This window comes from Acinonyx jubatus, chromosome B1, assembly GCF_027475565.1.
Source record: "Acinonyx jubatus isolate Ajub_Pintada_27869175 chromosome B1, VMU_Ajub_asm_v1.0, whole genome shotgun sequence".
Taxonomy (NCBI): domain Eukaryota; kingdom Metazoa; phylum Chordata; class Mammalia; order Carnivora; family Felidae; genus Acinonyx; species Acinonyx jubatus.
The window spans coordinates 31,836,807-31,863,904 of NC_069382.1; the positions used below are offsets into that span (position 1 = coordinate 31,836,807).

The 27,098-nt window shown below is 44.2% G+C and overlaps 1 protein-coding gene across 4 annotated transcripts in view; it reads right to left on the bottom strand.

Annotated features, from left to right (window-relative positions):
* Positions 1-27,098, bottom strand: part of DOCK5 (dedicator of cytokinesis 5) — a 218,508-nt gene that overhangs the window by 94,938 nt on the left and 96,472 nt on the right. For all 4 annotated transcript variants that reach the window (XM_027077373.2, XM_053216412.1, XM_053216411.1 and 1 more), the window contains 10 exons: positions 24,976-25,124; positions 21,617-21,752; positions 20,350-20,507; positions 19,132-19,213; positions 16,342-16,471; positions 13,485-13,557; positions 9,571-9,713; positions 7,108-7,233; positions 2,582-2,706; positions 713-811 (listed from right to left, as the gene is read on the bottom strand). In XM_027077373.2, coding sequence (XP_026933174.1) covers positions 713-811; positions 2,582-2,706; positions 7,108-7,233; positions 9,571-9,713; positions 13,485-13,557; positions 16,342-16,471; positions 19,132-19,213; positions 20,350-20,507; positions 21,617-21,752; positions 24,976-25,124 — 1,221 coding nt within the window. The remainder of the gene's footprint in view (positions 1-712; positions 812-2,581; positions 2,707-7,107; positions 7,234-9,570; positions 9,714-13,484; positions 13,558-16,341; positions 16,472-19,131; positions 19,214-20,349; positions 20,508-21,616; positions 21,753-24,975; positions 25,125-27,098) is intronic.

A 27,098-nucleotide genomic window follows, 5' to 3' on the forward strand; every position in this document is an offset into this window, starting at 1 on the left:
TAAACCTGTTATAAACACCACAACCCAAAACAAATGAATTATATAAAACTGTGGAAAATGGTTACTTCTGAATTGAGATGTTAGTGCAGTTTTTTTTCCTTTTGAGTTTTCTATAGAGAGCTCATAAGACTTTGACAATCCGAAAGACCTGACGGAGCCTGGGATTCAAGAGAAGTGGGATCCAATTTAGGTTTGGACACTAAACAGTTACAGGATCTTGGAAAGTCTACCTGGCATTTTTGAGTCTAATCAGAAAGGGTGTTGCAACACTGCTTGTTTCGGCCAGAGGGCTATTAGGCGACGCACAGGAGATGACTTATCTGAAAAGCACTTGGGAATTTGTAATACACATATTTAAATTGAGAAGAGGCCCAGAAAACTTGGTTAGAGGCCAAGAAGAAAAAAGATGTTAGGCAACGGCTTACAGAGAGTGAAAATTTCCATTTGGTTTTGGACCATCTTGGCAGCCTGTTACATCATTACAACTACAAGCTTCCCCAGTCAAATTCCTACCCATCTATCAGTAAGAATGTTATTTAAGAATCCAGGGTTAGAGATACTCTCGTACAGAATCGCATCGATTCATTTCTCATAGGACACCGCAGGCAACCTAAAACTTTAGGATACAGAAGACATGATGTGTGGGTAAAAAGAAGAAAGGAAGCTAAATAGGGTCTCATGTATGCTAGAGAATACAAATGGCGCGTCTCACCTTGACAGTCTCATACCAAGAGGGCTGCTTGACTTGGTAATAGACCACTGACTTGTACTCTGAAATGCCTTCATATCCAGCACCAGGATGAATGGCTTTCTTTGGATGGAACGAAAAAAATGAAAAGGGGAGAATGTTTTCATTTTAATTCCAACAGAGTTAACATGGTGTTCTATTAGTTTCAGGTGCACAACACAGTGATTCAACACTTCTACACAATACTCAGTGCGCATGATCCGTCAACTCTTAATCCCCATCACCTACGTCATCCATCCCCCACCCATATCCCTTCCGGTTTGTTCTCTATGGTTAAGAAGGTGTTTCTTGGTTTGTCACTCTCCTTTTTTTCCCCCTTGGCTCGTTTGTTTTGTTTCCTAAATTCCACACATGAGTGAAATCATACGGTATTTGCCTTTCTCTCACTGACTTACTTTGCTTAGCATAATACTCTCTAGCTCCATCCATGTGGCTGCAAATGGCCAAGATCTCATTCTTTTTAACGGCTGAATGATACTCCATCGTATATATACGCCGTAGCGGGGAGCCTGGGTGGCTTGGTCGGTTAAGCGTTCGACTTCAGCTCAGGTCATGATCTCACGGTCCGTGAGTTCGAGCCCCGCGTCGGGCTCTGTGCTGACAGCTCGGAGCCTGGAGCCTGCTTCGGATTCTGTGTCTCCCTCTCTCTCTGCCCCTCCCCCACTCATGCTCTGTCTCTGTCTCAAAAATAAATAAATGTTATATACACCGTATCTTCTTCATCCATTCGTCAGTCAGCGGACACTTGGGCCGTTTCTTTAATTTGGCTATTGTAAATAATGCTGCCATAAACACAGGGGTGCATACATCCCTTTGGATCCATGTTTTTGTATTTTGGGGGTAAATACTAAAGGGGGATAATTTTATCTAGGAAACGAACCATGCGGGAGCCCTCCTCCATGTGGCCAGCACACGCCTTATGTAGGCATATAGCAGCCGATGACATCTGGGGGCTGAAGGCTAGGGTAAGAATGAGTTTCTACCACTTTCTTTGAGGGTCTAGGTATATAACTGTGGTCGTCACTAAGGGACCCAACGCCATCCTAACACCGCTCTTTGCTGCAACGTTTATTGCCTTCTCCTCTGCAGGCATACCTTCTCCTTCCCTCCGCTCCCCTCCCAGGGAGCAGAGGCGCAGCGAGAGCGACTAAGAGCTACGGCACGGGTGCAGACACGCCGGTGTGGGAGGTCCTGTCTACGCTCTGCTTTAAGGACCTGCTGCCCAGCGACAGCGTGTTCACTACAACTCAGGGCTCTGTCTCCTAGTAATGAGCCACTCGGTTCAGTAGGGGCAGGCCTCAAAGGGGGCACTTTCTGAGCTGGTTAGCAAAGCTGTGAAGTGAGCAGTCAGGAGAAGCCGAGGACCTGAAGTCATGGGGCTCAAGGGCCCCATCAACAGCACACATAAGTCATCCCTGTACCAGGGTCCACCGCACTGTTAGCCCCTCTAACACAGTACTCTCTACTCCACAGAGGAATGTGCCCTTCAGAGCCTTCTGGGCCTTCGCTCAAGCCCCACAGGAACCTACCAGGCTTGAAAGTGGCCGTATACCTTGGAAACGATACAGAACTTCTGGAGCAAAAGCATACACCTGAAACCATTAGCGGCTTGAGGCACTTCTTAGAACAGGAGAAACAACGAAAAGAAGAGCCTACGTGGGTTTATCAGTAAAGTCGGCCATTGCTAATCACAAATTTAACAGGTTTCCTATTTTGTCCTTATGGAAAGCCCAACGCACGTTCCTGTGGAGAACAAGCCACGTCAGGTCAAAGCCCGCCGTTGTTGGAAAGAAGTGTGTGATGGGAGCAGGATTTCGGGGCAGTCCCCCATACCTCTAAGAGTTTGCCCTCCTCGTCGTACACAGACATGGTCACCTCCACGTTCTTCGGTGTCTTCTTTTTCCCTTTGTCAAACTCGCCGTGGATCAGGGTGACATAAATATCATTCCGTACGTCGCCTGCAACGGCACAACCCATCCTGTGAGCGGTGCTGACAGAAGTCACTTGTAACTTTCAGGATGTAAGGAGATATAAAATACAAACAAACTACGAAGCTTTCTGACTTTATAGAGAGCCATTCATATCGCAGAAGTTGTTACGTGTATTGCCCTATTCAGCTTCCCTCATCCCACCTCTCCATACCTACCAAAGTGGCTTTGAAATGCCGTGTTTGAAAATGAACTCTTTTTGGGGGGGCTAAATGGGTGAGGGGCATTAAGGAGGGCACGGGTTGGGATGAGCACTGGGTGTTGTATGTAAGGGATGGATCACTAAATTCTACTCCTGAAACCATTATTACACTATGTTAACTGATTTGGATTTAAATTTTTTTTTAATTAATTAATTAAAAATTCTTTTTTTTTTAATTCGTTTTCTTTTAATGAACTCTTTTTAATGGCCATCCTTTGTTCTCTTTCTTAACCACTGCTGTCTAGTAATAAGTACACAATGTATTTTGAGGTTACAGCGGGGTAGTTTTTTCAATAATGCCTTGAAGTTTGTTATTTTAACACATCTGATCATAAGGAAGGCTAGTATTTATTGGCTGCTCACTATGTCCCTGGGCACTGTTCAGAGTGTCTTCTAGGCAATCATCTATTTAATCCATATAATGCTCTTGATGAGATAGACACTATTCCTAAAAGCCTGTAGAATACGCTCATTTAAATCATTAGTTAGTAAGTGTCATTATTTTTAAGTGTCATTATTCAATAAGTGTCACTATTTTTACACTATCAGAAAAATTTCTGCTTGGCGTCTTCTTGGTTACCCAGAACAACATTTAAAAAAATTAGTTAATTAGCAAGTGAAGAGCCCCCACAGCGAAAACAAATTAAGTATTCTTGAGATGCTTGAACAAAACCTAGAATGAATGAAAGGTGTATCAAGTTTCTGACTGGGAAGACTAGGTGTTGTTCAATTAGTCTAAAATCTATACTAATATTAAACTGCCTTCCAGTATAAAAAAAAATGAAACCTTCCAGCCCTAGAAGAAAATGGGGGGTGCACATTTGGAGCACTTTTCATTTTCATCTCTTATCTGCTTAGAAGAAAGGAAGGTATTGCCCACAGTTGGTTAAGGTGAAGGAATGGGGGCTAATTCATCCTTCACACTTTGAAATCCTCATGGTGCACACCGTGTCGGTAGAGAAACTGACAATTTGTGTTAAAAGCCTTAACTGACAAAGCAAGCTCACTGGTAATATTTATCCCAAAGTATTGAGAATGTGAGCAAACAAATCTTATAAGTCTGTAAGGATCTTCACTGTGGTGCTGTTTCCAAAAGTGAAAACCTGGAAAATCCTCAATTTCCAACAATCGACAGCTGGCTGAATAAATTACGGTATCATCGGATGAGATGCTATTCATTTATTCATTTGAAAAACCGACCGGGCACCTGCTCCGTGGCAAGCGCTGTGCTAAGCGTTTGGGAGACGGTGATGAGCCATGCGCCAGCCTCGCTCTCACACAGCCTCCAGTCTAGTGGGGGAGAGAAGCATGATCAGATAACCACATGATGAAATGCATCACTACAGAGGAAAGAAAAGGCCAGGCTCTATGAAGGTATAACACTAAGTCCCAACTGTGTCTGGAAGGTGTGGAAATCTTTCCTCTGAATGGGTGTTGGAGGGAGGAGAGTAAAAGGGAAGAGCAAGTAACATGTGCAAAGGTCCGGAGGCAGTGGACATATGATTGTTATCCAAACATATGGTGGCCCAGGGAACTGATGGCAGTAGCTACAACTAAGGAAGTGGCAATGGAGACAGGGAGAAGGGGGTGGATTGGAGAGGTCTTTCAAAGTAAGACTGGAAAGTCTTGGCCACTAATTTTGCGTGAGGTATAAAGGAAACGGGAGGTTCAAGAGAGAGACTCAGGCTTCTCGTTGGCGCAACTGGGTGGATGAGGCTGCCAATCTGTTGGCTAAAACACAACAGAAGAGCCAGTCTACATGCAAATGATTGCAAGTCCCAAGTGGGGACTGTGAGGAAGAACTAGCCAGTTAAAGAGAGGAGAGTGATCCAGCCGGGTAGGAGCAGTGTCTATGGAAGTCCTGAGGCAGGAAGTAGTTGGGTCTATGGGGCCGGAGTTCAAAGAAGCAGTCTTGAGGCCAGAGGTACGAATTCGGAGGCAACGAATCCACCGAGGCAAAATGAGTGGATGAGATCACATGGGAAGAAAATGGAGGTATGAGAAGGAAAAGATACCTGTCACGGACTGAACTGCTCCCCCTCAACTCATATGCCGAAGCCCTCGCCTCTAGCACCTCCGAATGTGACTGTATTTGGAGTCAGCCCCTTAAAGAGGTGATTAAGGTAAAAGGAGGTCACATGGTGGGCACTAATCCAACAGGACCTGTGTCCTTATGAGATCAGCACACAACACACAGCCCCCAGGGGCGACCATGTGGGGACACAGTGAGAAGACGGTCATCTCCAAGCCAAGCAGGGAGGCCTCAGGGTTGAAACCAACCCTGCTGACCCCTTGATCTCGGACGTGCAGCCTCCAGAGCTGTGAGACAGTACATGTCTGAGGCTTTCGCCACCCAGCCTGTGGTACTTCATTATGGCAGCCCAAGCAAACTAATCCGGGACATAAGGACCAAATACCGAGGAGCTCTTAACATTGAAAGGCAAAACAGAAGATGACAAGGCAGCAAAGGGGAGTGGAGAAAAAGAGGAGAGTGCGGGTCTCTGACGAGAAGGGTGGAACATTTCAACAGGGAGTGGCAGACAATGTCACATGCCGCTAAGAACACCAGAGACAATCAGTAGGCCAAAAACATATCCACCGGGTTTAGTGACACTACAATCTTTGGTGACTCTAATGACAGCCACTCTGGACAGGACGGGGGGGGAGGGGGGGGCGGGGAAGGGTGACCGGTAGACGCAGAACTAGAGATAGAGAGTACGTAACCGCTTCCAAGAACCTGGCTGGGAAGATGAGGGCAGAGAGGGGCGCCATAGCTGGAGGGGAGAGTTGGGTTGTCCAAACGGAGATGAGGAGACGCAAGGCGGGGGACTTGGGTCTAGACCTCTGTTTCTCAACCCTGGCCGGTCACCAGGATCACCTGGGGAGCCTGGGCCTTACAAACTGAATCAGAGTCTGGAAAATGCTGGGAACCTGTAGCAGGTGATCCTGACGAGCTTGATCCAAAGACCAGCATCTGGTGGCCATCATCCTGGATGGTTTTTTGAAGTCTATTATAGCCCTGGCAGTCAGGAACCAATCCCACTGGTTAGAAAGAGGAGACAAGTGGGGCGCCTGGGTGGCTCAGTCGGTTGAGCGTCCGACTTCGGCTCAGGTCATGATCTCACAGTCTGTGAGTTCGAGCCCCGCATCAGGCTCCATGCTGACAGTTCAGAGCCTGGATCCTGTTTCGGATTCTGTGTCTCCCTCTCTCTCTGACCCTCCCCCGTTCATGCTCTGTCTCTCTCTGTCTCAAAAATAAATAAATGTTAAAAAAAAATTAAAAAAAAAAAAAAAAGAAAAGAAAGAAAGAGGAGACAAGAATCTTCCCAGCCAGATTTCAAAGACAAATTCATCTTGTCCCCCAAATAAACTCCATTGCATTGTTTCAGACTTTGCTCTTGCTGTAGGAGGAACAGGGCGTTCAGTGCTGCTTTTTTTTTTTTAAAACAAGAAGACAAAACACTCTTGCAGAATGGAGATGAGCATGCGGAGAACACCTATACGGATATGTATATAAAGATCTTATATTAAGGTCCTTGTGCTGATTTCCCTTTAGGGCTGTAAAGATTCAGAAACAAATGGCTTAAGTCAGTGAATTCAAGAGAACACATATGTAGATCTCACCCATATGTGGTGCCAAAAAAGACGAAACTCAAGTAAGAAAACCGCAGAATGTTTACAATTCTCGTCACCACGAGTACAGGGAGAGCCAAGCACACAGTTGGAGCTTAAGCAAATGGGGCAAAGGGCCTCGCGGAGACGGGGCTGAGCAGGTACCTCACTGCCGTTCCCTGGCAAGCAGCCCACAAGGCTGAATGTCATCCTGAGAAAGGTCCACGCGATGAAGCCGATCGCTCTGGGGGCGCAGGACCTATGCTTTCATTAGCTCCCCTTAACGGACAAGTCAGGGAGAATTTCAGAGGGGCTTATGTGGAACATAAAGGAAGAGAGGGAACAGAAAATTCTGAGTTACGTTTCGAAGCATTATCTCGGGCTTGTGCACTGGGTAGGTTGGTACAAGGCACTGCAACCCTATATGTTATTTCCCACTGTCTCGACACCATTGGATGCAGGTAACGAAATGTCACGCGGGATCTTATGTTGCCTCCACTGTCCTGTTAGAAGTAACAGAGGAGGCAGCACAGGTGAATCAAGCCAAAGCTTTTTACCTGGAAGTATTATTTCGGGAAAGCCCATTTTTCGGGCGATTGCAGTTGATCTATCCACCAGATGTGAAAAATTCTTCTGAACCTGTGTGAGGTCACCTGGCAACAGCTTCAAAGATATCCAAAGCCCTTTAAAGAAATAAAGCATAAACTTTGGTGCTCTTTATGATCTGTACCATAAACCCACATAGAAAGGCTGAGAAAAATACATGTGTCGTAGTAATATACAGATACTTTCTTAGAAAAATGTAAATTCTCCCCCAGTTAACTTATAATTTTAATGACACTCCCATCAAAATCACGTGACTTCCTCGAGAATTTGACAGAGGTGTGAACAGATGTTTACTCTGGGGGAAGGAGCACGAGTAAAGATATCCCCAATCAGATACCAAAATACAGATAGAGCTGTAGTAAAGTGGGGTATTAATGGCAGAAAAGGTATTTAAATCACTAGAAACAATTAGATTAAGTACTAAAATATACAGTATATATATAGTGTATATATATATATATATATATATATATACATAGTAGATAGTAGTTGTATATATAGTAGATGCATATATAGTAAAGATGCATAAAAATCTGAAAAAAAGAAGCAACAATTTTATAAATATGCTGGAATAATTTTCTACTTAAAAGAGAATCAAACAAATCTGCCACCTCCCATTTTCATTAAACTAAATTCCTATTAAGGAAGTAAAATGAACCTCTTTTCTAAGAATAGAGACAAATGAAGAAATCATACAGAACAAAATTATCTATATAGAAATGGAAAGTTTTGGTATTTATAAAGAAGCGAGGGGTGCCTGGGTGGCTCAGGCAGTTAAGCCCCCAACTCTTTTTTTTTTTTTTAATTTTTTAAGGTTTATTTATTTATTTCAAGAGAGGGGGAAGTAAAGGGGCAAAGAGAGAGAGAGAGAGAGAGAGAGACAGAGAAAATCTCAAGCTGACTCTGCATTGTCAGTGCAGAGCCCGATGCAGGGCCCGAACCCGTGAACCATGGGATCATGACCTGAACCCAAATCAAGAGTTGGATGCTTAACTGACTGAGCCACCCAGGTGCCCCACGCGCCCAACTCTTGATTTCGGCTCAGGTCATGATCTCACGGTTCGTGGGTTCGAGCCCTGCGTCGGGGTCTGGGCTGACAGCTCAGAGCCTGGAGCCTGCTTGGGATTCTATGTCTTCCTCTCTCTCTGCCCCTCCCCTGCTCACACTCTGTCTCTCTCTCTGTCCCTCAAAAATAAATAAAATGTTAAAAAAAAATAAAAGAGAGACATTGTTATCTTCATAAAAACTGAGAAGGAAAACTCAAAAAAACGTAGGGAAGCCTGCGTAATTCACTTTTAATTTTTTTTTTTTTTTTTTTTTTTTTAATTTTAGAGAAAGAGAGCATGACTGGAGGAGAGGGGCAGAGGGAGAGAGAAAGTATCCCAGGCAGGTTCTGTGCTGTTAGCGCAGAGTCCGACCCAGGGCTCGATCTCACAACTGCAAGATCATGACCTGAGTCGAAATCAAGAGTTGGATGCCTAACCAACTAAGCCATCCAGGTGCCCCAAGTAATTTTTTGTTTAAATGCAAGAGAACTACGGAAGTTGACTTTTCACCTTTCAAACAGGTACAGATTTGTAAATATCGGGTCACACAGCAGGCACTGTGCTAATTAACAGCCACTGATGAGTTCCAAAACAACAGAAATATATTTTGTTACTTGTTTTCGGATTCCTTAATGATTCCTCACATGTCTTTCCCACCCAGAACGACTGTGAATACATGGAAAACTAAATATGCTGAAAATAATGATTAGTGTGTTTCCTGACTGCCTCCGTTTCAGAAGACAGTCTGACAGGTGGTTAAAAAAAAAAAAAAAGTACCCCATCTTCAAAATTATCCCCAAATCATCTCCATCTTGGTATTTGAAATTTAAAATTTTAACTAGTTTTTCTTATTATTTGAATTTAAAATGCAGTTTCCAGGAGAATTTCTTAGCTAAAACTGTGTCAACAGAATGATAAATGGAAGCACTAAAAACAATCAAATGTTTGGCTAGCTAGCCCGTTATTCCATATTATTATCTATTCATTTGTATTACTTTGGTCTCTTCCCTCTTACTTTTTAGGTAATGTAACCTTCACAGGGTGGAACATAATTTTCCCCAAACCTCCTTCACTTTGTGCATTTACCTTAGAGTCAGCATTGGGATTGTGGGGCAGACAAAACTGAGCGAAGACTCACGGGATAAAAATTTGTTTCACACAATTTACAAAATATAGCTGTGATCCAATTCGGCGCTGGATGCATCCTCTGTGCTCTTCAGTGTTAAAAGCCTTTACCAGGAAGCTGAGGTGAGCGATCCCCACCCAGCAGGGGCTGTTTTGTATCAGAGAAAGATAGCGCAAAAGGGCAGGAGTCCAAGGGCTCAACTCGAATGCCCACTCCCAGCTTAGTACGTAGGGCTGCTGTACCTTGTCCTTTGTGATTCACTTCCTTCGCTGCTATCACTTTATTCAAGACTGAAGTGAGTGGCTCATTCTCCCCAATCACATGGGATGTTATCAGGGGCGACATGATTAGCTGCCTCTGCCGGATATAGGTTTCCATTGCAATTCTGGGAAAGTCAGAAATGAGAGGTTAGGTAAAAAGCGGAAGTTTCTGTAGCAACAGCTTCAGATACGGTGGGTCCTATGGGAACAATCTGCAGCTATAAACACTGGACATACCTAACTTGAAGACTCTTTCTTTCCCGTATTTTTCCTTTGGGTGCCCAGCTTGGTCATTTCCAAGATGACGCTGGTGCCTAAGACAGGCCCCCAGTGGAAAAAGGAAAAACAAATCCCCCCAAGAACAACAACAACAACAAAACCAAACTGATGGGCAAATGTTAACAAAATCAGAGGCAATGCCTAATGCTCTTTCTGAGCTGGGAGAGGCTGATGTAATGGAATCGAAGAAGAAACGGGGATGAGGCAGGAGACCTGGCCTCCAGGTCTGGTTCCACCTAACAGGAAGCTCTGGGCCTCAGTCTCCTCATCTGTGAGGAGATGGGCCAAGATCATATGCCTCCCGAGGCCTCCCTCTGGTGCCAACACTTAACATACAGGAGCAGTATGCACGCAGCAGCTTTTTGAGAATGTTCTCAGATTCTCATGTGATGACAAACTATATTTGGAGTTACAGTGGCACAGCCAGCAGCAAACAAGTTTCACTTTAATGATCCCATCGGGCTGCGGCTCGTATAGGGTGATCCAAGAGCCAAATCCAGCCCCTCCTGACAGCCCGGGCACTCTCAGGAACTACAGGTCAGCCCGGTGCAGTACAAGAGTCTCTCGCTCTCTGCTGTGGTTTTCTTCTCTTGCCCACACGCAGGCCAGCGTTCTCTGCGGGGCTCTGTTCTGGACCCTGATAGTTGCAGAGAAACATACAGCAGTATCTCACTGAAAAGCGAGGTGGCTATGATCTGCGTGGGTGCTTTCAAAGGGCTTTCTCTGTGATGAACTGGCAGGAGACATACAGGAGACTCCCCTAATATAACATGCTATAAAGCTTTTGAGATAAGTTAGGAAAGCATTTGCCGTAAATCTTAGGAGTTCAAGCACCGGAGACTGTGATTTGCATCACGGAATGCTTTACAGTGGCTGCTGACTGCACAATGAGTGGTAATCAAATTAGGTCTGGGTTCCTCAGAAACTCAAAGCACATATTATTATACAGTGAAGGCCGTTTCAGGGCTCGCTGTTTCAACGTGGCTCCCGGGTGGGAGCTGGTTCAGAAATTAGGCAGGGAGGCACATAACCAGAGGAAGAAACCCACCTCAGAAGTGAAACACACATACAGAATAACTTTCACGTGCATGCATGCTGCTATTATGTAATGTATATACTCATAGATAACACGCACATAAGACATAATGCATATATAATAGTGATACGCGGTAACCTTTGTAAATACGTCATATCTACATATGGGTGGATATAACAGGAACATCTGTGGTGATGCGAGTTGTTTATATTTATCATACATAAAATGCATGTTTTAATATATTCAAATATATATTCATATTTTTTCTATATATTATTTAACATTTACTCATTAATGTTTAAGGTATATTCATATATTTAACACATTAATACACTTAATGTATTAATAAAAATTATACTTGATATATTTATTACATTTAGTATATTATTTAATATACTCGAACACGTGTGTATATAATTATCGTGGGATCAGCATTCACGAATTTGAAAGTTAGCTCATAATTCGTATTAGCATGAAGCTACATAAAGTATTCACCTCACCACATTCTTGGAGCGTCAGTATATATGTGGTAAGATACTAGATAAGTGCACGTTTTAAAAAGTATTAATAGCAGCCTCTGGATGAAGGAGGTGTTACTTAGCATGAGCTATTGGTACTGTTATATCTAGAAACTGGTCCAAAGTGGTGGGCCTTAAACTGAAAGATAAAGATTTTTATACTTTAAATAAAATTACATACAATATGTGATTTTTGTGGGAAAAAACAGAAGCACAGAGTTAAACACAAATGGGACAAAATCACCTTTGGTTAACTCAACAGAAATAACCACTGTTAATCATGGAGTATATTCTTTGAAATACCTAAATTTTGAGGCTTTTAATGCACTGTAACAATTCATGTTCTTTTTTTTTTTTTAAACTTTTTTTTTTTTGTAACGTTTATTTATTTTTGAGACAGAAAGAGACAGAGTATGAACAGGGGAGGGGCAGAGAGAGAGGGAGACACAGAATCGGAAACAGGCTCCAGGCTCTGAGCTGTCAGCCCAGAGCCCGATGCGGGGCTCGAACTCACGGACCGCGAGATCATGACCTGAGCCGAAGTCAGACGCTTAACCGACCAAGCCACCCAGGCGCCCCTTTATGTTCTTATAAGTACTGTATATCTCCTTACACCCAAACTCTGGATATTATATATATTTTTAAAACTCGATCAAACCCAGTACTAAACCTCCTTGTTTATTTTGCATTTCATTGATTCTCCAGGAATTTATAAGCCGTTTCTTTCTGTGTGTGTATGTGTACATATTTGTGTGTGTCTATATATACACACATATATTCTTTTCTGTTGATATCCTTATGAATTACTACTATTAATTCTTTATATATTAACAATACTCATTCTTTTTCATACACATTGCAAAGATTTTACTAAATGTTATTCTGTATATAAGTTATTTAAAATTTGGGGGTGGTTTAACCTATCAAATTTTTTTTTGAGGTCAAATCTCTGGAGTCTGATTCATAAAAGGCACTATTACATAAAACTTCTATTTCCCTGTATATTTTGAGATTTGAGTTCTTACACTTATAAGTTTAATCATCCGGCACAAGATGTGAGACAAGGTTCTGACTTCAGTTTAATAAATGGTGAGCTAATTTTGTCAAACAATTCCTTTCTGCGTAGTTCATACTTCTCCATGGATCTGCACTATTATTTTTTTTTTTTAAATCATATATTAACTCAAACGTCTTTGGGCTGGTTTCCAGAATTCTCAGTTGTTCCGCTGACCCGCTCTGGCAGCTGTAGGCTGGCTGAGACGGTCACCTTCCCTCACTGACACGACTGCCCTGTTAGGGGTCAGTTCCAGCATCGTCCGTGGCCTCATTCAGGCCACCACTGCCCGCACCTGGGGCAAGGCAGCCACGACTCATAGAGCCAGGAATGGTGTCCGCACATACACTTCTTCGGAGTCATGGATGGGGGTTGACCTTTGCTGACCAACAGCTCCCCAATGGCCCACCCAGGGCTCCAGCTCCTGAAGCTTGGTCTTGAGGCCTCAGTAGAGCTCTCCAGGGAATCCTTCCATGTACTGCCAGGCTGGCTCTCCCTCGCCAGCAGGAGCCCAGGCGTTGGGCAGCCTTTCACCCTCCTGGTCTCCAGCCTGGTAGAAGCAGCCGGAAGCTTGTCAGATGCAGCCTCCACACCTACCAGACCATGCTCTGCACTGACAAGACCTCAAGAGAAGCCCCGTGCTGTCCTACATGATGCCTTGTATTCCATGACACTCGTCCCACACGACAAAGTACAAATATACTTCGGCCTTCCTGACGCTTAAATGGCACCATTCTCGGGTTTCTAGAGCAGATAGAGATTTGCCCCTTATATTCCAAAGGTCTTGTCTGCAGAATCGGGAAAGTTAGGTTTACCCTCTTACGTGTGACCCCAACATAAAGGACCTTGAATAAAGTCTTCTGTCAGCTTCTATCTCGCAATCTCCCAGCATGAGACTTTTGCTTTTGTAACTGAGCAATGGTTCCTAGCACCTGCTTGTGTGTTAACAGATCATTCAAAGAACTATTCCAGGTCTCAAGTCACCCGGGATAAATGCCACAGTACTTACTGCTGAAAGGGGATAAAATGCTGCTTTTCTTCATCATCCACCTTCCCATGTATAATATCAGTAATATCCATCACTAGGAAAAAGATAAAACTTAATTAAAGAACTTAATTGCTTCAGGCTTCAGTACGTTACAATGGAAAATTACAGTATCTGCAAACATAGGCCGAGACAGAGAGAGAGAGAGAGAGACAGACAGACAGACAAGGCAGAGCAGGGACACTTCTGTCTTTGCCAACGATCATTCCCAGCACCCACCCTGCAGAACAATCCATTCATCAGGAGCTCGTGCAGGTGTTTAGATTTGCTCCGCTCAATCCTGCAGATTACCTGCTTTTGAAATTTCTATGAGACCCAGCGCTCAGTTCTGGAGAAATTTAAACTGGTGGATTACTTGTTGGTAAGCCTGCATTCCCAGGCACGGGGAACACAGATTGTCGTCAGGAGTGTCAACAGAATGAAGACCTGAGAAACTCATGACTTGAAGTGGTCACCTGTCTCTTGGCCTTGACGTGGTCGCACCTGGTTTCCATGTAAACGAAGGGAAGCCAAGGGCACCAGCAGCATAGAACAGAAGATCATACGGTGATTTCCTTCTTTGTGCACAAGCAGAGTAACCAATAAAGCACTGTTCTAAGCCTATTGTATATATTTTCTTATTTATGCAGATACTTTATGCCCCTACTTTAAGAGATGAGGAAACCGAGCACAGGAAAGGTACGTAACTTGCCCTAGGTCGGAAGTCTTAAGCGGTAAAGCCAGGGTATGAACCCAACTGCGATTACTACCTGGCCAAATCACTTAAGCTAGCAAAGCCTTGCTGCCCGGAAAACTGATGAGCGGACCACTCTACAGCTGCTCAAACCAGGCAGGACCCGCAGCCAAGAGGTGATCCCTTGGTTAATGAATTACAATCTGGCCATAAAGCGCACGCTCACAATCCACTCCCCAGATAACCTGTTTGGAGATTAAAAGAAGTACTGAAATACAAGACCTTTCTCAATTGAAAAATGAGGGATAAGGAAGGAAATGCCTTCTCAAAGCAACCTGAATGACAATGTGTTAGGCTTGGGAAATAATAGTATTGGTGAAAGGCTGCGGTAAAAGCGGGCCATGCCATCAACTTGCTGTTAGTCCTTAACAGACCCCTGCAAACACTGTACACAGAAACAAAATACTGAAAAATCTGTGTCTGGCACACCCCCTTCCAGAGGCAGTTCTTTGTCAAGGCCATCACCTAGTTATCCCAAACCTCTTGGCATCGAGTCTCAGAGTAAATTACTACTGTTCTCACCTTACATTTACGCGCGTGCGTGCACACACACACACACACACACCCTGAAACAGAAAAACAAGCACAAGTCTCAAGCTTGATTTTCAAATCTCTATGGCCCATTTGGAATGACAATGACCTCGAACATGCCTTAAATCCTTAGTTCGGTAGATTGTCATCTAGATGGCTAAATAGTGCTAGGCCAGGGCTCCTTGCCTTTTCTCAGATTTCACTTTAACTCTCTATCAGGAGTAATGCTGTGCCCTCTTCACAGACCAGCAGACCCTGACAGCAGGTGCAGCGCAAGGCTGGTCAAGAGATGACGACATCCAGTCTCATGGAATACAGAGGCCGCCTCGTTATCCATAAACCCACCAGGTCAATCCTGGTGGCATTTTCTGGACATTTGTTCCAGGAGAATTACGGCATTTCATCGACAGCTTTCAAAACGTCTCAGGGAGCAAAACGTCCACGTACGACCAGGAATGTATTTCCTTCATTTAACAAACTACAGAAGAAAACGCAGGGCCTCTTGGAAGGTTGCGGGGTTTGATTTAAGCCAAGGACCCTCTTTGAAAGCAGTCAGCAACACAATGTTGCCTTTGATGAGTGAGTCTCCCAAACAGGCAAACCACTTTCCAGGGAGAGTTTTACTGGACCAAAATCAATACGTAGCCCACAGGCAGGGCAATGCCGGTGGTCACAACTGAGGCTTTCCTAAGGTCCTACCGTGTGCAAGGCATAGTGCTGGGCACTGAAGAAGAAACAAAGGAGGCGGGGTCTAGGTCTAGGTCAAGGTGATGACACAGGACCCAAGAAAAGATAACTGGTAGCCGAGGGAGTGAATGCTGTGTGTCGGATACTAACATTGACAACCAAATTCATCTTGCACGGTCTCTGGGGTTCCCCACCCTCCTATCTTTAAGTGTGCGTGTGTGGTGGGGGTAAAATATGCGTAACGTCAGATCTGCTGTCTTAACTACTCTTCAAAGCCCAGTTTAGCAGCAGGAAGCACATTCACACTCGTGTGGTGCTGACAACGCCGTCCATCTCCAGAGTTTTTTCATGTTCCCCACCTGAAACTCGGTCCCCAGTAAACACCAACTCCCCCCCATCTCCCCTCCTTCCCCCCAGCCCCTGGCAACCCCCATTCTATTTTATGTTTCTACGATTCTGACCTACTTCACATGAGTAGGATCATACAGTATTTATCTTTTTGTGTGACGGGCTTATTTCACTTTATACGACATCCCTATGGTTCATCCATGTTGTAACCTGGGTCAGAATTTCCTTCCTTTGTAAGGCTGAGCGCTATTCCACTGTATGTACGTACCACATTTTGTTTACCCATTTATCCCTCCATGAGCACTGGGGTTGCTTCCACCTTTTGGCTTATTGTGAATAATGTTGCTCTAAACCCAAGTGTACAAATGTCTTGAGACCCTCCACTTCCAATTCCTTCGGGTAGACACACCCAGAAGTGGGATTCCTGGATCATAAGTTCTATGCTTAATTGCTGGAGGCCCTGCCGTGCCGTTTTTTTTCACAGTGGCTGCCCCCTTTACAGGTCTCTGGGACTTTCTGTACCTGCTACTCCAAAAGGTCTTCGGAGCCCACAGGTATGCTTTTTGCCCTCCTTCAGCTCCATGTGGCCCACCCGGACAATCTGGCACACGAGGCTGATGCGGGGCCGGATGAGGTCTGTGCTGCTGAGGTCCTAAAGGGGCAGAGACCGAGCAAGAGGAGATCAGGCGGCATCACCCGTCACCTTTGTTTCTCTTTTCACTCTATAACAGAACACCATTCAGAGCCTATTTCCTAATCCTGGAAAAGGAGAACGAGCCTTCCCTTCTCCATACCCACCCAAGAACTACCGGGGCATCGGAGCCCGTATTCCAAAAAGGAAGGGATTTTTTTTTTTTTTTTTTTTTGATTCCTCCGTTCCTACTTCATATCAAGAAAAAGAAGATCACGTTCGGTCTGAAGTCTCTAGTTTATCAATTTAAGCAGGGTGTTTAAAAATCGGGACACCTGTCATTGCTACTGTATATTCTGCTAGGGCAGAGCTGAGCACAGGCTGCACTTCAGTGTCAGATGAAATGAAAGCTTGCGTGACGCTGACATTTACTGGGTATCTACACATGCCGGTGTTATTTCATTTCATCTTCCAAATAATCCTGCGAGGCAGCTATAACACAGAAATTTACATGTGCTGGTTTCTGTAATTATTCATCTGCTTTTTGAGAGGTATTCATGGAGAGCTTCTCGGTGTATGTTGATCAATGGAAGATGTGTGGATGTCTCTGTTTTTTTGCGGCTTGTGTTCTACACTTGTTTGTATTCTCAAGGATGGGTGAGTAAATCCGTGAATGAGCCCACATAGCTCATTCTCTTAAACATCAGAAATATTTTAATTGCAGCTCAAATTCTTTTCATGAAACAGCTGTCCAAGTCCTCTTTACTGAATCAAGAATTACTTTCTAAATAATCATTCTGAATCCATCCTCTGTAATTGAGTTAACTGAGGTCTCCAAAAAAGGGATATATACCAATGATGGCATCAACCCTGAATTTCTATTCTAAGTTTTGTGAGGCTTCTGTTAATAGAAAGATAAAGACTCCGGGTGACTAGTTACATAAATTGGGGCACACTGCAATTATTTAATAATGTGCTTTGTAAAAGAAGTTTTGGAAGGCTGCTTAATGATCAAGGACGTGGTCACCACATTTTACTTCACTGAAAAAGCTGGACATGAAATTTACATCCAAGAAGATCGTAATCGGGAGGGGTGTGGGAGAAACAGGATAAAATGCAGCTTTTCTAAAATGTCATTGATTAGAAGATGGATGTCATTGATTAGAAGCTCAATAATTCCTTTTTTTTTTTCCCAATGGTTTTTCAATGTACACATTGACCAATAAACGCTTTTTGATTTTAGGGGAAAATCCACATATCTTAGAATTGAGGAAGGGAGGTTTCGGGAAGAGTTTAAGCTCTTCTTCTGTCTTTGATTACCAGATGGTAAAGATATAGGTGGGTCAGCTCACGAGCGGTCATCACACCGTGCTCGTCGTGAAAATGAGACGTTAACAGAAGGAATAAATACTAATAAGAAGGAATGAATGAATGAATGACTAGACTGTCCTGGGTCCACTGCTCCTTCCTATTGCTTCCTTTGGCATTTTACCTTAGACTGTATTTTCCCTGCTGTAGAGTGGTAACAGAACAGGGAGATAACATATATGTGCATGGGCTTAAGGAAAGAAGGCAGGAAAGGAGAGCATATCCCCTTTAGGCCTAGTGGGAGCTGGAGAAGCCTGCCCACCAACACCTCTCAGAGCAGGTGGCAGCGGCTCCGGGGCATTTTAAGCACTGATGTCATAAAAAAGTGAGAGAACCCCAAGAAAGTTCTAACCCAGGAGAAAGAGTCACCATGTCTCAGCTCTATGACCCGATAAATTTTCTTGCTCTTGACCCAGAGAGAGCACTGCTCCTCCTACCTTGGAGAAGAGGAGAAATACAGGGGAAAGGCCATTGAAAGAGGAGCGAACCAAAAAATAAAGATTGTGCCTTTGCTGGAGCTGTAACCCTGGTCTGCAAAGCTCTTCATCAGCATTGCTCACTCTCGTCAACTTCAAGTTCTTGCTCAAATGGCCCCTTCTCAGGAAGGTCTGCCCTGACCCGCCTATTTAAAAAGGATCACCTCCCCAGGCCCAAAGCTCCCAACAAACCCCCCCACCCCGAAAAATACTTATGACCCCTAACATTCTATACAATTTACTCATGTGTTTGATCACTGTTTCTTACTATCTTCCCCTTTTGGACAAAAGCTCCTTGAGGCCAGAGATGCTTTTTCTTTTTTTTCTTTTTCTAAAGTGTACTTATTTTTGAGAGAGAGAGCAAGCAAGCGAGCACAGGCAGGGAGGGACAGAGGGGAGAGGGAGAGAGACGGGGGGGTGGGGGGGGAGAGAGAGAGAGAGAGAGAGAGAGAGAGAGAGAGAGAGAGAGAGAGAGAGAATATCTCAAGAAGGCTCTACTCCACGCAGAGCCTGACACAGAGTTGGATCTCATAACCGCGAGATCACAGCCTGAGATGAAATCAAGAGTTGGAAGCTTAACTGACTGAGCCACCCAGGCGTCCCAGGGATGTTTTTTCTGATGTATTTACTGCTATATGTCCAGTGCCCAGATCAGTGCCTGGCATCTAATAGGTGCTCGATAAATATCTGCAAAATAAATGAGGGGTTATTCCTGCTAGGGGGATCATGATGATTTTTCTTGTCTTCTTTTCATTTCTGATGTTTTCCATATACTTACCATGTGCATCTGCTAACATCGTAAGCACAGAAAATTATTAAACTTAAGGTCGCACTTACAGTAAAAACTGCTTGAAGGTTATTAAGCTTCTCTATTTCCTTGGGCATCCCATTACTGCCCCAACGAATTAGGTAATTCTCACTGGGGAAGGAAAAAAAAATATCCTTAACGAAGAGCTAACTGGGGATGGGGCTACCCTCAGTATAGACTTAACAGGGTGAAAGGAAGGCCCAAACAAGCTCTGTTGAATTTATCAGGCAAGTGTGAATATAGCGCACAGGTGGCCACTCCCTGGTCCCCTGGCTTTGGACAAGCGCGAGTGCCACAGCCCAGCGCTCAGAGGCACACCCAGGGTGGACCTGAGACAGACGCTGCTCAGGACGGGCACAGACAGACAGCACGTTCTCCCAGACGCTGTCTGGGGTCTTTCTTCCAACTCAAATTCTTCGTATGATGGTTTCTGCTTTGCGGAATCAGGAATATAATTTCAAAATATTCATTCCTGATCCATCCCCTGGAACTCACGCCACCCCACTCAGATAAAATTTCTACTGCAGAAATGAACGATTTGTCAGTAACTACTTTTAACCATCTAGTCAAAAACCAAATCGGTTTTCTTAGCTTCTCAGCCAAGTAGCAGTGTGACTGCAGGGTCAAACAAAGCCTATTATTCTCTACAGCCTTTTTAAAAAGCGCTTTTTTTTTTTTCTTTAAACAGCCTTTATTTTTTAGAGGAGTTTTAGGTTGACAACGAAGTTGAGTGGAAGGTACAGAGTTCCCATATAGCCCTGCCCCCACCCATGCACAGCCTCGCCCACTATCAGCATCCCCCAGCACAGTGGCACATTGGTCACAATTGATGGACCGATACCGATAGGTCATTACCACGCAGAGTCCCGAGTTTACCTTAGGGTTCACTCTTGGTGCTGTGCGTTCTACGGATTTGGACACATGTATGATAACACGCATTCACCATTACGGTGTCATGTGCCTTAAAATCCTCTGTGCTCTGCCGATGCATTCCTCCCTTATCCTGTCCCTGTCTCCATGTTCTGATGAGTTTCCTGTGATTCTCAGACCCAGGGAGCACACACACTGTGCCAGCAGCCATACAGAAAGGCTCAGGAGCCCAAAGGATGTTACTTTCTATCACCTAGAGACCCTCCCTTCTTCTCTATCTCCCCCTCCCAAACCTAGCAAAGAGCTCCTTAGGTGGGTGGCACGTAAGGGTGGGTCTTTTTGCAAGGTCAACCGCAGATGACCTGGGACTCGGCTACCTGATGAAGGTGGACTGGTCCGGGTCATAGAGTGCCATGAACAACTCGGCGTCCTCCCCAATGTTGCAGACGAAGTTCTTGAAGTTCACATAGAGGCCGTAGGTATGGACAGCGCTGAAGACAGACTGGCCCCGCAAGTCCAGGTTCTGAAGAACCGACTGGACACAGAGGGAAAGAGAGAAAAGCATCTTGGTTTCAGCAAATGACAAACAATGGCAAAGACACGGGCTGACAAACGCGGGACGAATATAATTACCCCCCCCCCCCCCGGGGGAGAAGCACTGACGGAGAAGAAAGCGTGTGCACGTGGCTAAAGGGTCGAGTGAGCAAAGCACCATCACTATTCTTTGAATGATCAAGACTGTCCTGTTGGGGGCCTTAAGCCCACCTCATTCATTAAGTGCCGTCTAAAGACGATTTGTGGCTTGGAAGCTTCAAGAACTTCTCATCTCTCAAATGGCTTCTGAATGAACCTCACAGGCACAAGAATCATGAATCATTATCCCTCTTTTGGGGAAGAGCTCTCATTGCAAACAAGAGATTCCTCTGGAAAGGCTTCACCCTCAGGCATGGTGAGCCACTGGAGCCAGGAACACAATTAAATATTATGACAACTGTGCTAAGTCAGGAGACAAAACTACCAACCAAGTAAAGAGAAGCCTTTACTCAACAGAACAGAAAGACTGGAAGAATATATATCAAAATATCAATATGGTTGGGTCTGTGCCGTCATACTATGAGGGATTTTTTTTTTCTTGTTCTCTTTCTCTGTACCTTTCCAATTTGTGTTTAAGGTCCAATTGTCACTTTCAAATCTTTCAAACGCTTTCTTTTTGAACATGATTTTATTTCGTTTGGAAATTGTATTATATACACCAAATACGAAAGGTTACGTGGTACAAAGGCTCCCTCCCACCCAGTTCTCCTTCCTAGAGGCAACCATTAATTATCAACTTCTTGTCTATTGTTTCAGAGTCAGTCAACGCATGTGCAAATGCTGTGGTATGTGTATCCCTTTTTGAAACACAAAGATGAATATATTGTACACCTTGTTCTCCATCTCGCTCTTTGTCTGTTAATGTAGATCTTTGTGATCTTTCCATATCAGAAGGTATACCCCTGACTCATTCTTTTTGTCCTCTTTTGCTTTTCAAACGCGGCAATGGATGAGTTTCTAAACGTTTCTACCTCTTGTTGTCAATGACTCCCTTTCATCAAAAACAAAAAGCAAAAATGAAACCTCATCTGCACGTCGGAGGACGTGTACCTTTTCTTCTTGGATCTTTTCCTCGATCCTTTTTGAGGCCACTTCATGGGCCCTGAAGAGGGCGATGGTGCTGGTTTCATCTGGGTCCAAGATGTTCCCGTTGTCATCTCTCACCACCAGATCTAATCCCAGCATTCTAGAAAGAAAGGAGTGATCAGTGGGTTCTCCTCATTTAGAACAGACTCGTTCCTGAAGAGCCCAGGAAAGAACCCAGAGGACTGACAGTTAGAAAGTTTGGGTGGTACCAAGACAAGAACCGTTCCCTTGGCTTTTCGCCTTTCAATTTCTGCCTCCTCTCCACGTAACAAGAGATAGAACGCTTATGGTAATGTTAACGAAACTCATAGAATGATACGCAAAGTAATTTGTTCCACGGAACCTCAAAAGGAAAAGCAACAGTGGCACTGATTTTGACCAGATCCCTCTGACCAATGTCTCTTTCCCTAATCTCCTATTGTTTGGCACAGGAACAATGATGGACCGATGCACAAATATCTGGGGGTTTTGCCGGATTTCCCTAAAAGTTTAGTGTTGAGGGGCGCCTGGGTGGCTCAGGTTCAGCATCCGACTTCAGCTCAGGCCATGATCTCCCAGTTCGTGGGTTTGAGCCCTGCATAGGGCTTTGTGCTGACTGTTCAGAGCCTGGAGTCTGCTTCCAATTGTGTCTCCTCCTCCCTCTCTGCCCCTCCCCCGCTCAAGCTCTGTCGCTCTCTCTCTCTTAAAAATAAAACATTAAAAAAAAAAAAAAGTTCAGTGTTGAGGACAATCCTTAATTCAAGACTTGTCTTGGGGTGCCTGGGTGGCTCAGTCAGGTTAAGTGTCCGACTTTGGCTCAGGTCATGATCTCACAGTTCACAAGTTCAAGCCTCCCTCACATCGGGCTCTGTGCTGACAGCTCAGAGCCTGGATCCTGCTTCATATTCTGTGTCTCCTTCTCTCTCTGTTCCTCCCCTGCTTGCGCTCTCTCTTTCTCTCTCTCTCCAAAATAAAGATTAAAAAAACAACAAAAAAAAAGACTGTCTTAAAGGAGATCAATGAAGTAGGTCTCGGCTGCTGGAATCTCATAACCTATCTCTGAGCACGGGCTCCGACGTCACTTAGATCAGGATTAGAGTCTCGGCTTTAATAGATGACTCCAGGTAACTTACTTACTTTTGTGAAGCCCTGCCTTCCTCATCTGTAAATACTGCCCGCCCTTCAGTATCGTTGGGGAGAATTTAATGAGATAACATGGAAAGCACGTAACACGGTATGTCTAGTTACATACCAGATACACTTCTGGCAAACTCTGGCGCACTTCTGGCAAATAGCAGCTCTTCTACAGCAACCACCACAAAAACACGCCTGGCTATGTTAAGTTGTAGCTCTGCGTGTTATACAGAAAACGTTAAGAGCCGTGCGGTCTGCGCACGGCACAATCCCTACCAAGGCTCTTATGCCCGATGGGCACACAGGAGTAGGAAACATTTTGCTCAGCTCCAAGACGCTGGGGACTGTGGTGGAAACAAGATCCTGCTATCCGAATGCCCGGCGAACATTCCAGGCACCAGCAATTTGGGAGAAGGGATGTTCAAAGAGCAAGAGAGCTGAGGGATCACCGTGAGATGTGCCAAGTCTTTGGGAAGAAAGCAAACATGTCTAATTACCCTCCTCCCTGTTTTACAGCATCTCCATCAACTGATTGAATCTGGCAGGTTCCTTTCCACGGCAGCCAGACCCACAGGCCACCCAGATGCATGAGCCATGGGTCTTGGTAGCTGCTCAGAGACTGAGCACTGAGGCACTGACGAAGCGGCTTGATCTCTTGAACTGCTACTCAAGGCTGGAATGGGAAGGCAGGCATGTTCAGCTGTTTGTGGGACATTAACATTCTACGCTGATGATCAGAGTCTTCTAGGCCCAAGTCACACAAGACTCAAAAATACAGAGGCAGCAGAGGCGCAAGGAGGGACCCGACTTATCCCACCATAGCTGTTTTTGAAAAAATGCCCCCAGCACGTGACTAGCAATACAACCCCTGTGGTTACAGTCCTGCGAATGGACAAGTGACGAGAGAGCAGTGCGTTCTTAACCCTAAGGAGGGAGCTTTAAACATGGAATCGTGGGGCGCCTGGGTGGCTCAGTCGGTTAAGTGTCCGACTTCAGCTCAGGTCATGATCTCGCGGTCTGTGAGTTTGAGCCCCGCGTCGGGCTCTGTGCTGACCGCTCAGAGCCTGGAGCCTGTTTCCGATTCTGTGTCTCCCTCTCTCTCTGACCCTCCCCCATTCGTGCTCTGTCTCTCTCTGTCTCAAAAACAAATAAACGTTAAAAAAAAATTTTTTTAAACATGGAATCATGTGTTTGGGGCTCAAATTTAGCCTTTCCCACTTATGACCTATGTAACTCGGAAGTAAATCACTTAAGCTCATTTGGTCTTTTTTTTTTAACCATAAAATGGGCTAGAATCAAGTCATATATGTGAAGGGTACACAGCAGATTTCAAATAATGATTGAACCTGAATCCTGTATGCTCTGTTGACCCCAGCTATTTCTGAATACAGCTGTCTGAGCCTATAACAGTTAAGTACATAGGATAATGAGCTGTATTTTGACAGGTCTCAGAAGTAGATCCAAGAGTCCTGAGGTTGGAGAAATAGGGTAATAGGGGAGGGGAGAAAAATCATGTATGCACAAGTTGAAGAAATGTAGAAAATGAAACTAAAAGGCAAAGAGATCATCAACAAAACTAATGAAGGAACCACCCCTGTCTTGTTAAAGGAGCTGGTCAGGAGAATGAACCCCAGACCACATGAACTCATGAACTGGCGGCTTTCTCACTTTCATAAGGTCGGTAATGTCTGGAACCTATGTATCTGCCTGAGCTAATCGGAAGATTAATGAAGTGATAAACTCTTTGGAGGTTACTGGAGACCTAATCAACAGGCTAAAAATATGGTTTACTCTTCTTGTAAATTTGGTTTTCATACACTGCAAACAACAGTCCCAGTTAGGGAGCATGGGGAGAAAGAGAATGAATCTGATGCAGATTTAAAATCCACTGTTGGAATCAAAGTTGATACGGTCCCAGGCCTCACAAAATGGGACTTCCGATGTGCTGTCTCTTTCCGTCTGTTTGGCAGGGAAGTCTCCTCTTCCCTGATCATCTGTCATCTCCCTGACACACATCCAAGCGCAGGGTCTGGCCTAAGAAGGGACTGCCAAATTTTTCCAACAAAATTAAATGCCTTCCAACGCGAAAAAGAGGGCAGGAAGCATTATTCTTCGACAACTCCAAGATCAAAAGCTGATGGCAAGGTATGGCCTTAGCATGAATGCGCCCATCTCTTTCCAAGTCCTCAGCGAACTCATTCCTCATTTACCTGTTCCCGTGATCAATTTTGGCTGTGACCTTCTTCTTGAGCTCTGCCAGTTCATCCTTGGGGAGCGTTCCAGACAGGATCTGGGACCGCCACTCAATCAGGCTATAGGTCATCTGCTGCAGCTGGCGGAAAAGTGTGACCTTGTTGTTCTAGGATGGGAAAGTGAGGCGGAGGAAAGAACAAAAATATGAAGGTGTGATGGAGGATGGAAATATCTTTTGACTCAGCTCTGACTTTATAAGGTGTTACTGAAGCCATTCGTTTTGCCGTGAAGTTGTGAACTTCAAAGGGATCTTTTAAAAATAGGGATGGCTTTGCTCTAGGCCACGCCCACTCCCTACCCTATTTCAACTTTCGAATCAGAGAAGCCAGTGTAGAATGGATGACTATTCTTAACGCATGTCAAATCACCCATGTACCCTAAGTTCAGCCATGTCCTACCTCTGTTTTCAACCCTCCAGGGATTTCCTCTGTCTTCCAGACACAGCAATCACATTGTAAACTCCCTCCTATCTTGGGTCCTGCCCACAGTCCCAGCTACATTTTGCCCCAATCTCTACTTCAAAAATCTACACTCCTCCCATTAAAAGCTATGCCCATTTCTCTGGAGTGCTCCAGACCCTCTCAATATGGTACTTCCTCTACCTGGAACCCCTTTTCTCTCTTCCCCCCAAGCTTCCCCCCCATTTCACACCTCCTCACACGCTATGAGCTCCGCCAACTGCTAATTCTTACTTCTTTGGTCTCAACTTAGAAGTCTCTTGCTTGAAACCCTAACTGTGGGCTGGCTATCCCTACCATTGCTCCTGGGATTGACTCTCATCACGTCACTCAGAACCTGGGCCATCCTGGCCCATTTGACTCTCTTCGTAAGACAGTCAGCTTCTACAGGACGAGGAGCTTGTTCATTTTTGTATCCCTAGGAGCTGGTGTAGGGTGGGCGTTCTATAAAATGTGCCACATAAGTAAATTATGGATGGAGAAAGAACTGTCATATCAGAGATAAAGGATAATGGAAAGTAAAATGGAAAATATTATTTAAAGTCCCCATAAAACTGTTAGACCATCCCAAAAATTGTTAGACCTACAATAATTAAACCGTTATTCTGGGCTTCGGTAAGAACTTCTATACCTGAACCAAACGAACTTATGACTAACTAATTATATGTACCTCTATCATTTTAAGTATCTGATTGATGTCCAAGCCATTAAGACCTTGATTTTATCTAAATGATTAATATATGATTATATGTAAATAATATATATCAATTATTTATACAATATTATTTACATAAATAATGAACATAGAATATTTATATACACACGAGATAATTTTAAATTATGAAAAGTGCCAGAAGAAAACTAAATGGTTGAAATATGATAGGGTGTACATGGGAGAAGGAAGACATTTGAGATACAGTCATCAAACAAAACCGTTTTGTGGATCGCTTTTCAAATGTTTATTTAAAATAAAAACTTGCACACTTCCAATCACCCCATAAATACTACGAAATCACTTCTTTTTTACTTATAGGTGAAAAGTCATGATATATTTATGTAACTATACATTTTCAAATTCTAGGAACTATTTTTATCTGTTGTAAAGACAATGCAACTCCCCCCCCCCACACACACACACACACATACACAAAGAAAATTGTCAATGGCTGTACAGTATGTTCTTCTGTGATGTTCTTCTACAACAATCCCTGGGGCAGATTCCTGGGCAAGTTATCAAGTACAGTCAAGATACTGAAAACACCCAAGGTACTCCCGAACAAAGAGCAAACACAGAGCGAAGAGCCCTGGGTGCAGAAGTCGGGCCAGGACAGGGGGAGACAGCAGTGAGATTAGCAGAGTGTGATAAAAGCCCTAAAAGAAGTTCAATGTCCTGTGAGAACACTAAGGAGAGAGTCGAAGAACTGGCTTATATGCTCCATTAACACTATGGATCCGAAAAATACAGAACGCGAAACCTGCTTAACATTTTGCAATTACCTACCTCTCATGCTTTTGGCATTTTCTGAATTGCCTCTTTCTCATCAGTCAGTCTTTTGAAAAGCATAAAGATGAGACTTTAAAAAGTTTCATTTTTAATAAGCAAAGGTAAAAACCCTGGTTTT